Source organism: Ranitomeya variabilis, chromosome 4 (assembly GCF_051348905.1).
Source record: "Ranitomeya variabilis isolate aRanVar5 chromosome 4, aRanVar5.hap1, whole genome shotgun sequence".
Lineage (NCBI taxonomy): Eukaryota > Metazoa > Chordata > Amphibia > Anura > Dendrobatidae > Ranitomeya > Ranitomeya variabilis.
Window position 1 is genome coordinate 649,239,605 of NC_135235.1, and position 16,298 is coordinate 649,255,902.

Below are 16,298 nucleotides of genomic sequence, written 5' to 3' on the forward strand. Positions count from 1 at the left end.
TTGAATTATTTCTTTTATAGAGTAAATAAGTTTAAGATATATATTGTAAATATTTGCCTAATACTGGCGGTCCTCCGGGTACTCTGAAAATTAAACTGAGGAGGAGAGGCAGACCGCCCCTTTTGTTCTTCTATAGGTTTCCTGTTCCTTGGGGCGGATCCCTATCTATCCAGTGGGTGCTGTCGTGGACTCATTAATCCCTTCATGACCTTTGGGATTTTCCGTTTTTCCGTGTTCGTTTTTCACTCCCCTCCTTCCCAGAGCCATAACTTTTTTATTTTTCCGTCAATTTATTTTATATGTAAAATCGTCCTTAAAACCCTTCCTGCGTGGTAATATAGGTGAATTTAATGAAAATGTAGGGTCCCTGTGGGTGGAGATAAGGGGAGGGGGAAAAAATAATAAATTACTGATAGGGGTTTGTTATAAATCTCCAAAAATAATGGAAGTGGAGCGCCCCCACACCGCCGCTGGGCCGTGGGGTACCCGGTACCGGGCCTCTGGGTCTCTGCTCTGGGGGTTGTCACGGTGGCTAGACCCGGTCCATGGCCCTGCCGGTCAGTGGGGTCGTCCGGTGAAATAAGTCATGATAGTGGTGCAGTTGTGGGGTGCAGGTCGCGGTAAATAACGAGGACACCAGGTTGCAGTCTCTTTACCTCTTTACTGAAGGTTTCAGAGTCCTCAGTCCAGAGCGCTGTTAACGGGGTTGTCAGAGACCGACCGGTCCAAAAGCACATCAGGAGTTCTCTTTACAGGTGGGAATCAGTGTCTACCTTCTAGCGCTGGGTGTTGTAGTTCTTCTCTGCTGAGCTCCCGGGATAGTCCTCACAACTGTTTCTATCTGTCTCTCATGTTCGTTCTCTCCGTCCTCCAGAGTATATGGTAGGACGCACCCGTATGACGGGGTAGGCCTGGAGTTCTTCCGGGACCCTAGAGTCGCCCCTCTCCCACAGCTGCCTCCGTTGTCTGCTTGGGTGTTAAGTGAGACAGCCAACCTATAATTGGCTGTCCGGCCGTGGTTTGCAGTGTACTTAAAGTCTCTTACTTGCTCGGCGTTCCGGCCACCGACTGTTTGCGCCTCAGAAGGATGTTGCCTCAGTCTAACAGCAAGACTCCTTCTGGTCCCAATTCCTCTTACTGTATTCCCGTTGTGCACTGGTAGTTCTGCTCTGAGGAGTCTGCCAGGATCCCATCCCTGACAGGTCCTCTCACTAGCTCTGCCCAGCTACTTCTCTCCGTCTTCCTGTCCAACCCCCAGTTTTACCAGAGTGTGAGGAGTGGCCTACTAGATAGGACCACCCCCCCTGGTGGCCGGAGTGTGAAGTGTAGTGAGGTGTTACCTGGTCAGAGAGACTCCTTTAGTGCAATCAGACGTACCATAGCTCCCCATAGTGGCAGACCCACAGTACTGCAACGACCAGGACTCTGGAGCGCTGCACTCCCCCCCGGTTAAATCCAGTACTCCGGGACTGGGAAAACAAGAACAAAAATACATGTTAACAGAAAACACACAGAATTTTGAAATAGCATAACAATTAAACATAACAGTGCTTCCCTTTATGGGAGGTGAGGATTCTTGAACGTTGCGAAAGTTAGGTCATGCACAGTTTATGACTCTCAGTTCAGTGGTTGAAACAGCGGGGACCCCGGGTAAACAAAGGGGTCCCCCTTGTGAAAGTTTTTGAGCAATTCACCGTCCATTACTCTATTGTCCATTTAAAACCTGTAACAAAAGATATACACAAAAACATTCTCAACTAAAGATCAACCCTTATTAATACCTCCAAGTTTTGTAGCGGAGGGTGGGTTTGCTTTTGAGTGCTGCATGTGGACCTTCGCAGCGCAGGGGTTGCTATTGGCCTAACAGGGCCCGCTATGCTTGCTACCGCTGGTGTAGTGCACTGTCTTCTAGCTACACTTCTAGTGAGTCTGGGTAGCACTGGCAGGTTGGGGCTCTCAGAGCTGCTGCTATCAACAGTGGGTACAGCAGATTCACCGATAGCGGAGGGAGGATTTGCTGGTTCAACGGTTGGCATGGCATCTTCAGGTAAGGCTTGTTGAGGTAGCGGGGCCGGATGATCTGGTACCACCGTTGCCGCTGGTGGGTCCGGCTGTGGAAACATGAGAACAGGCACCACGATGGCTTGATTTATCTGAGTCCAGGACTGGGGAAAGTCACCAAGGACGGTATGGACCATCTTCTCTTTTTCCACCGGCGGGGAGATATCCAGGGCCGTGTCCCTCTCTTTCAACTTATCGGGGCAGACCTTAAGGTGATCCCTGGATACCGCTGTTGAGGTCTCCCCTCTGTCCTTGCTGATGAGACAGACCTTCGTGTTGTCGAAGTCGGAGGGCAGGATGGTATACGGTTCCGCTTCCCATTGGTCATCGAGCTTGTGTAATCTCCTCTTTCGTTTAAGTACTTGCTCGCCAGGTGACAGGGGAATCGCAGGAACGTGTTGGTTGTAGTCCCTTTCTTGTTTCTGCCTAGCCTGGGCGAGACTTCTTTCTACACACTCCTGTACTTCGCGGTACCTTCGCTGCCTTTCTGCATCCCAATCTGCATCCGGCGAGGTATCTTCGGGTACCAGGACCCCCATGTCCAGATCAACGGGTAACCGACTAGATCTTCCTCGCATCAGGTATGCTGGAGTACAGTTGGTGGAGCTTACTGGGATGTGATTGTACATATCCACCAAGTCAGGCAACTTTATCGGCCACAGGTTCCGTTCCTCCACGGGCAAGGTCTTCAATAAATCGATTACCACTTGGTTCATCTTCTCGCACATCCCGTTGGTTTGAGGATGGTACGGTGTAGTTCTGATCTTCTTACACCCGTACAGTTGGCAGAATTCTTGGAACACTTCCGCTTCAAATGCAGGTCCCTGATCGGTCAGTACCTTCTCCAGGTAGCCATGGGGCCTACAAAAGTGCTGCTGGAAGGCCCTGGCGGCAGTCCTGGCCGTTAGATCCTTGACAGGTACAACCACCAAAAACCTGGAGTAGTGGTCCACGATGGTAAGGGCGTAGATATAGCCCGACCGGCTAGGTGTCAGCTTCACATGATCCAGCGCGACCAGTTCGAGCGGCCGTTTGGTGGTGATAGGCCGCAGGGGAGCCCGTTGACTGTCACGGTCCTTCCTGCGCAGACTACATGGACCACACTCCCGACACCACTTCTCAATGGTTCTCTTCATGCCAATCCAATAGAACCTCCCTCGGAGTAGCCTTTCTAGCTTCCTCCATCCGAAGTGTCCGGCTCCATCATGGTAGGCTCCCAGAACCATGGGCGCATCTCGCCTTGGCACCACTATCTGCCATACCAATTCATGAGTACGTGGGTCGATGCTCCTCCTGCATAGCTTGCCATCATGGATAAACAGTTTGCTTCTCCCCTTCCACAGCTGTTGGGTTTCTTGTGGATCATCTGGGCCAGGGTGCAACCCTGCCTGCGTCAAGAGCTCTTTCACCCGACGGACCGCGGGGTCACTATCCTGAGTTTCTGCCCATCCGTGATGGGGCAGGGGATTCAGCGTGGCATCCGGTTGGTTCTTGTGCTTGTTCTTCACCTGATGAGAGTTCTGAGTGGCTTTGGGGCGATGGAATGCAGGCAGCTCCACCTCTTCTAGTGCCTCCGGGTCTTCTCCCGCTTCTGGCAAATTGGGCATTCGGGACAAGGCATCGGCATTGGCATTCTTGTGTCCTGCCCGGTACTTGATGGTGAAATCGTAGTTGGATAGCCGGGCAATCCACCGCTGTTCCAAGGCCCCGAGTTTGGCAGTATCCAGATGCGTTAGCGGATTGTTGTCCGTGAAGACGGTGAATTTCGCGGAGGCCAGGTAGTGTTTGAACCTCTCTGTCACTGCCCAGACAATGGCCAGGAATTCCAGCTTAAAGGAACTGTAGTTGTCAGGGTTCCTTTCCGTGGGACGGAGTTTCCTGCTGGCGTAAGCGATCACCCTCTCTTTGCCTTTCTGGACCTGGGACAGCACGGCTCCTAATCCCACATTGCTATCATCTGTGTACAGCACAAACGGTTGGTCGTATTCAGGGTAAGCCAGTACCTCTTCTCCCGTCAGTGCCGACTTCAAACAGGTGAAGGATTCTTCCAACTCCTCGTTCCAATCAAAGGGGGTGTTCCTCCCCTTGGTCTTCTTTGGTTGGCCCACCAACAGGTTTTGCAAGGGTGCGGCCTTCTTGGTGAAGTCCTTAATGAACCTCCGGTAATAGCCTACCAGCCCGAGGAACTGCCGGACTTCGTGGAGGTCACTGGGCTTTGGCCAGTCCTTGATCACTGTGACCTTGTCGGGGTCTGGGGCCACTCCTTCAGCGCTCACCACATGGCCCAGGTACTGCACTTTAGGTTTCAGCAGATGACACTTGGACGGTTTCACCTTTAAGCCGAAGTTAGATAGGGCTTCAAACACCTCAGCCAGGTGCTTCAGATGGTCTTCGTAGGTCTTAGAGAAGACAATGACATCATCCAAATACAGCAGCACGGTTTCAAAGTTCATGTGTCCCAGGCAGCACTCCATCATCCTCTGGAACGTCCCGGGAGCATTGCACAATCCGAAGGGCATGTAGTTGAACTCGCAGAGACCCATTGGTGTCGTGAAGGCCGTCTTCTCTTTGTCCGCCTCCGCTACAGGAACCTGCCAGTACCCACTGGTGAGATCTAAGGTAGAGAAGTAGTTAGCAGATTTTAAGGCAGCCAGAGACTCCTCTATCCTGGGCAGTGGGTATGCGTCCTTATGTGTAATGCGATTCAACTGCCTGTAATCAACACACATCCTCATTGTACCATCTTTCTTTTTAACAAGGACTAACGGAGCTGCCCAGGGGCTACAGCTGTCTCTCACCACCCCAGCCTCCTTCATTTCCCGCAACATGTCCTTGGCACACTGGTAATGAGCTGGGGGTACAGGGCGATATCTCTCTTTTATGGGTCGGTGATCTCCCGTGGGGATATGATGTTGGATCCCTTTCACCTGCCCAAAATCTAAGGGGTGTTTGCTGAATACCTGCTCGTACTCGTGTACCACCCTGTAGGCCCCTTGCTTTTGATGGGATGGGGTAGAGTCAGTGCCCACATGCAACTCCCGACACCAGTCTTCCGAGTGCTCTGCAGAACCTTTGTTCTCCGCCACGTTCGACGGGACCAAGGGCTCAGGTGTCTGTATCACACTATTATTGACAGTGAACAGTTTGGCGAGCGTGGTATACTTGGTAAGGTGAACCTCTTCCTCCCCACAATTGAGGACACGTACGGGCACTCTCCCCTGGCGGACGTCGACCACCCCCCGTGCTGTCAGAACAGTAGGCCTATTATCTGAATGTACGGGTTCTACCAAGGCCTGGTAGTCCCTACCCCTGAGGCCTATGGCTGCCCGGCACCATATTAACATCTCACTCCTGGGGGGTATCGCGATGGGGTTTGAATCACTCACAGTGACACGACCAATCTCACCACCAGTCAGCTCTACCTGCTGTCTCTGCATCAGAGCTCTGATTTCCTTCTGCAGGGCACGTTGCTCACTGTGGCCAGCGGTTTCTGCCACCTGTTGCAATAAGACAATAACTTCTGCAAGACAATTTTCTATAACATTAGTACCAAGAGTCATCATGGGATTACATTCTCGACGATCAATATCAACAATCACAATCCCTTGGGCTTTCAATTCCACCCGCCCCACCTTGATGGTGACCTCCTTATACCCCACTTGTGGCAACGGCTGACCATTACTGGCTATTATGGTGAAATCATCGTCAGGGCCACGAGTAATATCAGTGTCCTCCCAATACCGTTTGTAAAGCACGTAAGGTATAGTCGTCACCTGAGAACCGGTGTCCAGCAAAGCGTTCAAGGGGATTCCATCAATCACTACAGGGAGAACTGGTCATCCTCCAATATACTTGGTTCTCCAATGCTGCGGGCCTGACCGTCCTACTCCTGGGGGTTGGCCCTTTGCCCCTAGGGGTTGCTCGTTTAAAGGACAGTACCTTGCAATGTGGCCCACTTGGTGACAGCGGCGGCAGATGGGTCGTCCGTCCTGATGGAAGCGATCGCTGTCCCGGCCTCTGGTCGGTGGGGTCCTCTTCTGTCGCATCCAGGGGACATCTTCTGGTCTGGAGGCTAGCTGGATCTTTTCTTTGGGGGCCTCCTGTAGGGACTGCACCGTCCGGGCTAGGGCAGCAACGCTCTTGGTCAACTCCTGCATCTGAGTCCTGCGGGGGAGTCGTCCTCGAAGCTCTGGGCATCGGCCTCCGCGGCAACTGGGGTGTCCGATGCCACCTCCTGGTGGTATGTGAGAGCGGGGCGCCTGGGTGGTATTGCGCGGCTGGGCTGTCGCTCCTGCAAGGCCTGGATAGCTTTATCTTTGAATTGCGCAAAAGTCAAGTCTGGGTTTTGCATGGCCAGGAAGTGCAATTGGCCCCGCTGGTGACTGCACAGGAGCCCCTCAATGAACCGTTCCTTCAGCAGTTTATCCTCATCCTGCATGCTGCCGGGGTCATTCTGCTTAATGGCCCGCATCGCCTCCTGGAGATTAAGGGCATAGTCCCGTAAGCTATCCTGCGGCCTCTGTTTGCATCCATAGAAAGTCAGTTTAATTTCTGTAGCAGTGCGGGTATCAAAGGTGGCTTTAAGCTTTGCAAAAATCTGTTGCGCAGTTCCCTTATCCTCGGCGGGCCAGGACTTCAATTCTCTCAGAGCCGCCCCAAAGAGTTGGCCGGTTATCATATGAACCTTCTGAGGCTCTGTCAGGGGATAGAACTCAAGCAGGCTGCAGAGCCCTTCCTTAAAGTCAGTGAATGTATGCGACTCCCCAGAGTATCGAGGGAGCCAGGCCGCTCCGGGCAGGTACGGCATAGAGAAGGGCATTATGGCTTTTGTGTTAGTGGCAGTGTCCGACTGGCTGAGGGGAACAGCGGGTTCTGCGGCAACCGGTGGTGGTATCAGGGCCGCGGCTTCGCCCGCTGCAGGGCCCGGAGGTGCCCCTGCGTCCCCGGCTGCGGCCGCCACCTCCTCTCCTCCCGACTCGGACATGGCTGTCCCTTCCTCCCACTAACCTGCTGGAGGTCGGAGTTCCTCTTCCGGGATTGGCGCGTTACTGCGCTTTCCGTTCCGCGCTTCTTTTGGCTGGTTCCGCCCACGTAGCTAAGGCTCCTCCCTCCGTGCGCGGCAATGGCGAATTTTTGGCGGTAAATGGCAATACACAGTCCAAGCACAATAAATCACAGTTCCAAGGCACACATGACCTGATTCCTCAGGCTTAAGTAGATCCTGTTCGTGACGCCAAGTTGGAGCGCCCCCACACCGCCGCTGGGCCGTGGGGTACCCGGTACCGGGCCTCTGGGTCTCTGCTCTGGGGGTTGTCACGGTGGCTAGACCCGGTCCGTGGCCCTGCCGGTCAGTGGGGGACGTCCGGTGAAATAAGTCATGATAGTGGTGCAGTTGTGGGGTGCAGGTCGCGGTAAATAACGAGGACACCAGGTTGCAGTCTCTTTACCTCTTTACTGAAGGTTTCAGAGTCCTCAGTCCAGAGCGCTGTTAACGGGGTTGTCAGAGACCGGCCGGTCCAAAAGCACATCAGGAGTTCTCTTTACAGGTGGGAATCAGTGTCTACCTTCTAGCGCTGGGTGTTGTAGTTCTTCCCTGCTGAGCTCCCGGGATAGTCCTCACAACTGTTTCTATCTGTCTCTCATGTTCGTTCTCTCCGTCCTCCAGAGTATATGGTAGGACGCACCCGTATGACGGGGTAGGCCTGGAGTTCTTCCGGGACCCTAGAGTCGCCCCTCTCCCACAGCTGCCTCCGTTGTCTGCTTGGGTGTTAAGTGAGACAGCCAACCTATAATTGGCTGTCCGGCCGTGGTTTGCAGTGTACTTAAAGTCTCTTACTTGCTCGGCGTTCCGGCCACCGACTGTTTGCGCCTCAGAAGGATGTTGCCTCAGTCTAACAGCAAGACTCCTTCTGGTCCCAATTCCTCTTACTGTGTTCCCGTTGTGCACTGGTAGTTCTGCTCTGAGGAGTCTGCCAAGATCCCATCCCTGACAGGTCCTCTCACTAGCTCTGCCCAGCTACTTCTCTCCGTCTTCCTGTCCAACCCCCAGTTTTACCAGAGTGTGAGGAGTGGCCTACTAGATAGGACCACCCCCCCCTGGTGGCCGGAGTGTGAAGTGTAGTGAGGTGTTACCTGGTCAGAGAGACTCCTTTAGTGCAATCAGACGTACCATAGCTCCCCATAGTGGCGGAGCCACAGTACTGCAACGACCATGACTCTGGGGCGCTGCAGAAGCAATGGAGAATATCCTCGTAAAGCAAATAGATGAAGCTGCGACTCAAGGAGAAGTCATTATTATGGGGGACTTCAACTAACCTGAAATAGATTGGGGAACAGAAACCTGCAGTTCCAGCAAAGGTAATCGGTTTTTGACAACTATGAGAGACAATTACCTTTCACAACTGGTTCAGGACCCAACAAGAAGCAGGGCACTGCTAGACCTAATATTAACCAACAGGCCAGACCGCATATGAAATATAAGGGTTGGGGGTCACTTGGGGAATAGTGATCACAAAATAATAAGTTTTCGTGTATCCTTCAATAAGATGTGTAGTAGGAGGGTTACAAGGACACTAAACTTCAGGAGGGCAAATTTCCAACGGATGAGAGAGGATCTTGGTGCAATTAACTGGGACGATATCCTGAGACACAAAAATACACAAAGAAAATGGGAGACGTTTATTAGCATCCTGGATAGGACTTGTGCACAGTATATACCGTATGGGAATAAACATACTAGAAATAGGAGGAAACCAATATGGCTAAATAGAGCTGTAATTAAAGGAAATAGGTAGTGATGATGCATTAAATAAATACAGAAAATTAAATAAATTCTGCAAAAAGTAAATTAAGGCTGCACAGATTGAGACAGAGAGACTCATTGCCAGAGAGAGTAAAAATAATCCCAAAATATTCTCTAAATACATAAATAGTAAGAAACTAAAAAATGATAGTGTTGGACCCCTTAAAAATAGTCTGGGGGAAATGGTGGATGAGGATGAGGAAAAAGCCAATATGCTAAATTACTTTTTTTCATCAGTATTTAAAAAAGAAAATCCCATGGCAGACAAAATGACTAGTGATAAAAATTTCCAATTAAATGTCACCTGCTTAACCCAGCAGGAAGTACAACGGCGTCTAAAAGTCACTAAAATTGACAAATCTCTGGGCCCGAATGGGATACACCCCCGAGTACAGCAGGAATTAAGCTGCCACACAAAAGGTTGTTACATAAAATGAGAATAATGGGGATAGGGGAAAATATGTGTAAGTGGGTTGAGAGCTGGCTCAGGGATAGGAAACAAAGGTTGATTATTAATGGAGCACACTCGGACTGGGTCACGGTTAGCAGTGGGGTACCACAGGGGTCAGTATTGGGCCCTCTTCTTTTTAACATATTTATTAATGACCTTGTAGGGGGCATTCAGAGTAGAATTTCAATATTTGCAAATGACACTAAACTCTGCAGGGTAATCAATACAGGGGAGGACAATTTTATATTACAGGATGATTTATGTAAACTAGAAGCTTGGGCTGATAAATGGCAAATGAGCTTTAATGGGGATAAATGTAAGGTCATGCACTTGGGTAGAAGTAATAACATGTATAACTATGTGCTTAATTCTAAAACTCTGGGTAAAACCGTCAATGAAAAAGACCTGGGTGTATGGGTGGATGACAAACTCATATTCAGTGGCCAGTGTCAGGCAGCTTTACCTCTATACAAGTCACTAGTTCGACCACACTTAGAATACTGTGCACAGTTCTCGTCTCCGGTGTATAAGAAAGACATAGCTGAACTGGAGCGGGTGCAGAGAAGAGCGACCAAGGTTATTAGAGGACTGGGGGGTCTGCAATACCAAGATAGGTTATTACACTTGGGGCTGTTCAGTTTGGAAAAACGAAGACTAAGGGGTGATCTTATTTTAATGTATAAATATATGAGGGGACAGTACAAAGACCTTTCTGATGATCTTTTTAATCGTAGACCTGAGACAGGGACAAGGGGGCATCCTCTACGTCTGGAGGAAAAAAGGTTTAAGCATAATAACAGACGCGGATTCTTTACTGTAAGAGCAGTGAGACTATGGAACTTTCTGCTGCATGATGTTGTAATGAGTGATTCATTACTTAAATTTAAGAGGGGACTGGATACCTTTCTGGAAAAGTATAAGGTTACAGGGTATATACACTAGATTCCTTGATAGGGCGTTAATCCAGGGAACTAGTCTGATTGCCGTATGTGGAGTCGGGAAGGAATTTTTTTCCCCAAGGTGGAGCTTACTCTTTGCCACATGGGTTTTTTTTGCCTTCCTCTGGATCAACATGTTAGGGCATGTTAGGTTAGGCTATGGGTTGAACTAGATGGACTTAGTCTTCCTTCAACCTTAATAACTATGTAACTATGTAACTAATATGGCCATGTGAGAGCTTATTTTTTGCGGGACGAGTTGTACTTTTGAACGACATCATTGGTTTTACCATGTCGTGTACTAGAAAACTGGAAAAAAATTCCAAGTGCGGTGAAATTGCAAAAAAGTGCAGTCCCACACTTGTTTTTTGTTTGGCTTTTTTGCTAGCTTCACTAAATGCTAAAACTGACCTGCCATTATGATTCTCCAGGTCAGTACGAGTTCATAGACACCTAACATGACTAGATTATTTTTTATCTAAGTGGTGAAATAAAATTCCAAACTTTGCTAACAAAAAAAATTGCTCCATTTTCCGATACTCGTTGCGTCTCCATTTTTCACGATCTGGGGTCGGTTGAGGGCTTATTTTTTGCATGCCGAGCTGGCGTTTTTAAAGATACCATTTCGGTGCAGATACGTTCTTTTGACCCCCCGTTATTGCATTTTAATGCAATGTCGCAGCGACCAAAAAAACATAATTCTGGCTTTTAAAATTTTTTTCTCGCTACGCTGTTTAGCGATCAGGTTAATGTTTTTTTTTTTATTGATAGATCGGGCGATTCTGAATGCGGCGATAACAAATATGTGTAGGTTTGATTTTTTTTTTTTTTTTTTTTATTGATTTATTTTGATTGGGGCAAAAGGGGGGTGATTTAAACTTTTATATTTTTTTTTATTTTTTTCACCTTTTTTTTTTTACTTTTGCCATGCTTCTATAGCCTCCATGGGAGGCTAGAAGCAGGCACAACGCGATCGCCTCTGCTACATAGCAGCGATCTGATGTTCGCTGTTAGGTAGCAGAAATGCAGGTTTGCTGTGAGCGCCGACCACAGGGTGGTGCTCACAGCTATCCAGGATCAGTAACCATAGAGGTCTCAAGAACCTCTATGGTTACAATGTAGAAGCATCACCGTCCTCCGATCATGTGACGGGGGTCGGCGATGCCCTCATTTCCGGCTGGAAGCGCCAGTTAAATGCCGCTGTCTGCGTTTGACAGCGGCATTTAACTAGTTAATAGGCGCTGGCAGATCGCGATTCTGCCCGCGCCTATTACGGGCACATGACAGCTGTTCAAAACAGCTGACATGTCTCGGCTTTGATGCGGGCTCACCGCCGGTGCCCGCATCAAAGCGGGGCTTCTGACCTCGGACGTACTATCCAGTCCGAGGTCAGAAAGGGGTTAAAAGAGCATTACCGGTAAGTAATCTGGCTATGTAGATATGTAGGTTGAAAAAAATGCAAAGGTCCATCCAGTCAAACTTTCTCCATCAGTTCTACATTCTCTATTATGATTACTTATAACCCACAATGCCACTTGTGACAAGCCCTGTTTTACATGTTGTTGTAGTATTTGCCATTATTGTCTCCTACAGACAGCATTCCACTGTCTTACTGCTCTAACTGTGAAGACTTCTTTCACATTTAGCTGCCAGAATCGCCTTTCCTCCATCCGTAAGGAATGGTCCATGGTCTTTTGTACAGTCTTTGGAAGGAATAAGTCATGTGCCAGTCCTTTGTATTGCCCACACAATGTACTTATGGTTGAAAATCAGATCTTTTTTTATACTGTTGTGTGAACTTGGTTTTATCGTGAGATTGTGATCTGTTTAAAACCACCGTTTTAAGTTGGACATGGTATTGGTATAATGTGAATGAAGATTTCCCAGTTTTTTATGACAGAAGATGTCAGGAAAAAGAGGAATTTAGCTGATAGTTTTCAACATACAGTACTTGATCGTTTTGTGTGGAAGGGTTAAACCTCCCATTCTCAGAGTGGTCAGTAGGGGCCAACCTAAAGCGTGTGGTAAGACTTAATCTGTTAATTATTGAATTGTGCTATATGCTTTGCAACTTGTATGACTTTTTTGTACATAAATGTTATAAAATACAAATCTTTAAATTATATAACAAAAATTAAAAAAAAATCTCTCTTTTATTTTTGCTAGGTGATCATATAAGAAGCTTGAAAAAATATGGGATATCTACAGATTTTACAGCAGATCACCGTGGTATCACACAAAATACAAATCAACAGCAAGTCATTGCCCCATCTATACCTAAAGCGTGTGGTAAGACTTAATCTGTTAATTATTGAATTGTGCTATATGCTTTGCAACTTGTATGACTTTTTTGTACATAAATGTTATAAAATACAAATCTTTAAATTATATAACAAAAATTAAAAAAAAATCTCTTTTATTTTTGCTAGGTGATCATATAAGAAGCTTGAAAAAATATGGGATATCTACAGATTTTACAGCAGATCACCGTGGTATCACACAAAATACAAATCAACAGCAAGTCATTGCCCCATCTATACCTAAAGCGTGTGGTAAGACTTAATCTGTTAATTATTGAATTGTGCTATATGCTTTGCAACTTGTATGACTTTTTTGTACATAAATGTTATAAAATACAAATCTTTAAATTATATAAGAAAAATTAAAAAAAAATCTCTTTTATTTTTGCTAGGTGATCATATAAGAAGCTTGAAAAAATATGGGATATCTACAGATTTTACAGCAGATCACCGTGGTATCAAACAAAATACAAATCAACAGCGAGTCATTGCCCCATCTCTACCTGCAGCCACTCACAACATGTATAAATTATGTTACCCTGTCCAACTGGTCTTTGTTCCCAATTCACTACATACTGTTAATCAAATTAAAAATGAAAATAAGCTTATTTTACCCCAAAAAAATGAAAATAAGCTTATTTTACCCAAAAATAATGAAAATAAGCTTATTTTACCCAAAAAAAATGAAAATAAGGTTGTTGAATATCCAAGAATTCAACCGGGAGAGACTTCACGTTTATTTTTTCAAAGGATATGTGACACAGGGGGCAAGAGAAAAATATGTTTGAAATGTGGGAAATGTTTTGCAGATCAATCAAGTCTTGTTTTACACCAGAAAATTCACATACGGTAGAAGCGCTTTTCATGTTCTGAATGTGGGAAATGTTTTATACAGAAATGTGATCTTGCTAATCATCAGAGAATTCACACAGGGGAGAAGCCATATACATGTTCAGAATGTGGAAAATCTTTCAGCCAGAAAACACATCTTAGAAGGCACCTAAGTGTTCACACCGGAGTGAAGCCGTATTCATGCCTTCAATGTGGGAAAAGTTTTGCTCAGAAATCAGGTATTAAAATACATGAGAGGAAGCACACAGGGGAGAAACCGTTTTCATGTTTAGAATGTGGCAAATGTTTTCTCACAAAAACGCATCTTACTAACCATCTGAAAATTCATGTAGGGAGGTAACAATTCTCCTTTTGGTACACATTTGTGTTATTGACAAGTAAAGTAATAAAGCATACAGCAATTATAGTCAAGTAATGTTACGTTTCATACATTACAAATGGAGCGAAATGTCAGTCCCTAAATAATTATTAAAAATTATTTGAAGTTACCAATAAACCACTTAATTCCAAAATCTAAATAGCACCCAGGAAACACAGCTATATATCAGTCAGGTCTCTACAATTTATAACATTAGTTGATATAACTACAGTTCAAACTTCTGTTTGCTAATAATTGTTAGAAAAATGTTGAGCTCTCTTTTTTTTTATAATTTACATGCATACCTCAGAGTCTGGAAATCAAATCACCTTAGAAAGAATATCTGTTATTACAGTCCAATAAGTGTGACTACACGAACAGTACCATACTTGACTCCATTAACTTTGTGTGCACCTGCAGTAGCATACATGACATTTTAATGCCCAAACTCTAACCACTTTGAAAGGCCCCATTCAAATGTCTGGGGGGGGGTTTGTCCCCTTTTAACCCCTTAATGACCCCCAATACGTCTTTTTACTGACCTGAGATATAAGAAAATATGGGATTTGGATGTTTCTTATTTACTCCTTCCTATATTTGTATTTATTTTGCCTCGCACATTTATAGTGTATTCCTGAGTGACTGCGGCGTGGTGTATATTTTCCTTTATCCTTGTCTGTGCTAACTGTGGGTATTGGTGAATTACATCTTCACTGGGTGGTGGGCGGAGGTTTTCAGCCTAGGGTTGAAACAGGAGACAGGGCGAGGGTCGAGGCCTGGACATGCACACCATCAGTGTAAACTCCAGGTAGAGGGTCAGTCAGGATTTCCCTAGTCTGAGGGAAATTGCAGGGGCCCGGGTTATTAGCTCTCGCTCACCTAGTCTCCCCGTGACAGTTTCACCCTCAGCAGTTTGCCCCCGGGTACATTTACTTCACCTGTGGGACGTTATACCATCCAGCTGCCATGCAATCACCCCAGAGGACCCTTTTAAGCAGCATCGGTCCCTACTGACCGAATACCACAGGTTGCGTCACGAACAAACTTAATTCTTAAACTCCCTTTAAAGACCTTTCCCTTTATTTGGGCTCCCAGGGACTCGGACCGGGTCACAGCCACCGTGACATCCCCTTCAAGTACCGGACCTGGTACCGAGTACCCCACTGCCCTGGCGGGAGACTCAACTTGGCGTCACGAACAGGATGTACCCGGGGGGCAAACTGCTGGGGGTGAAACATTCTATAACCAGAGAATAGCATCCCCATACAGGTGACAATCCAGTAGCTGTCGGCAATACTGACAACTTGCTGCATTAGTCATGATCAGTGTTGGCACCATTCATATCTGTTTAACCTTATAGATGCTGCTGTCAGTAGTGACCTTATCTTATAAATGGTTAACAGAAGGTGGAGGCTTCCTCTTTATCTCCATTGGCCTCTGAGATCCTGATTATGTGGTTCTGATGTTTGCCATGGCAATTCATGATCAAATAGCGGCCTTAGAGTCTGCCGGCTACAGAAGCTTGTTCAGAAGTTAGCAGCATTTAGGTGGCAAAAATACACTTTTTCTTTCCTGTCATGTCACTTTGCGTTAATTCCTGAAAATCACGTGAAGGGTAAATAAACTGCCCGACAGCAGTTTTCAATATATCACGGGGTGCTATTTATAAAATGGTATCACTTTTGGGGGTTTTCCAACATATAAGACCCTCAAAGTTACTTCAAGCCTGGATAGGTCACTAAAAAATAAATTTTATAAATTTCCTTTAACAAAATAAAAGAATTTTACAAATGGTGCTGATGTAAAGCAGACATGAGGGAAATGTTATTTATTAATTTTTTTCTATGGTATGACTATCTGGATTAAAGGGATAATCATTCAAAGTTTGAAAATTGCAAATTTGTTCACATTTTTGACAAATTTCTGAATTTTTTTCATAAATAAGCACAAAACCTATCGACCTGAATTTCCCATCATCATAAATTATAATGTGCGACGAAAAAACAATCTCAAAATCACTGGGATTTGTTGAAGGTTTCTGGAGTTATTACCACATAAAGTGACACTGGTCAGATTTAAGAAATTTGGCCCAGTCACTAAGGGGTTAACAAATAGGATGTGTGTCCATGATTTTTTGTGGGCGCATTTTCATGGCTTTTTTTTATTGCAGCTCATAGGTCCGTCATAGTGATAACCGGACATAATGACCAAGTTTGGTTTGATACTTTAACCAAAGTCTAATGTCAAAGAATGGGTTAATGAAATAGTCAACAGTACATTGATGTCATCTGTATTACATCAATGTGCTGTCCGTTAAAACCTTACAAAGGACCTATTGCCAATCAGGGGTTGCCATTTTTATTTAATAGAAGAGTGGGTAGCCCCAGATTGGTGATTATATTGAATATAAATTAATGTAATAAGGGCTACTAATGTCCCCCAAAAGAACTCTATTTTTTTTATTATTTTTATTTAACAAAGTCAGGCTCGAATTTCCAGGCTGTGGGATCCAGGCATGCAGTCCTCGATCCTACAG

The 16,298-nt window shown here is 46.2% G+C and overlaps 1 protein-coding gene across 1 annotated transcript in view; it reads left to right on the plus strand.

Moving 5' to 3' along the window:
- LOC143766161 (uncharacterized) overlaps positions 1-15,916 on the plus strand; it is a 43,004-nt gene extending 27,088 nt beyond the window's left edge. The window contains exons 5-7 of the mRNA XM_077253625.1: positions 12,419-12,541; positions 12,682-12,804; positions 12,945-15,916. Of these exons, the coding sequence (XP_077109740.1) occupies positions 12,419-12,541; positions 12,682-12,804; positions 12,945-13,405 (707 nt within the window). The 3' untranslated portion in view covers positions 13,406-15,916. The remainder of the gene's footprint in view (positions 1-12,418; positions 12,542-12,681; positions 12,805-12,944) is intronic.
- Positions 15,917-16,298: the final 382 nt, after the last annotated feature.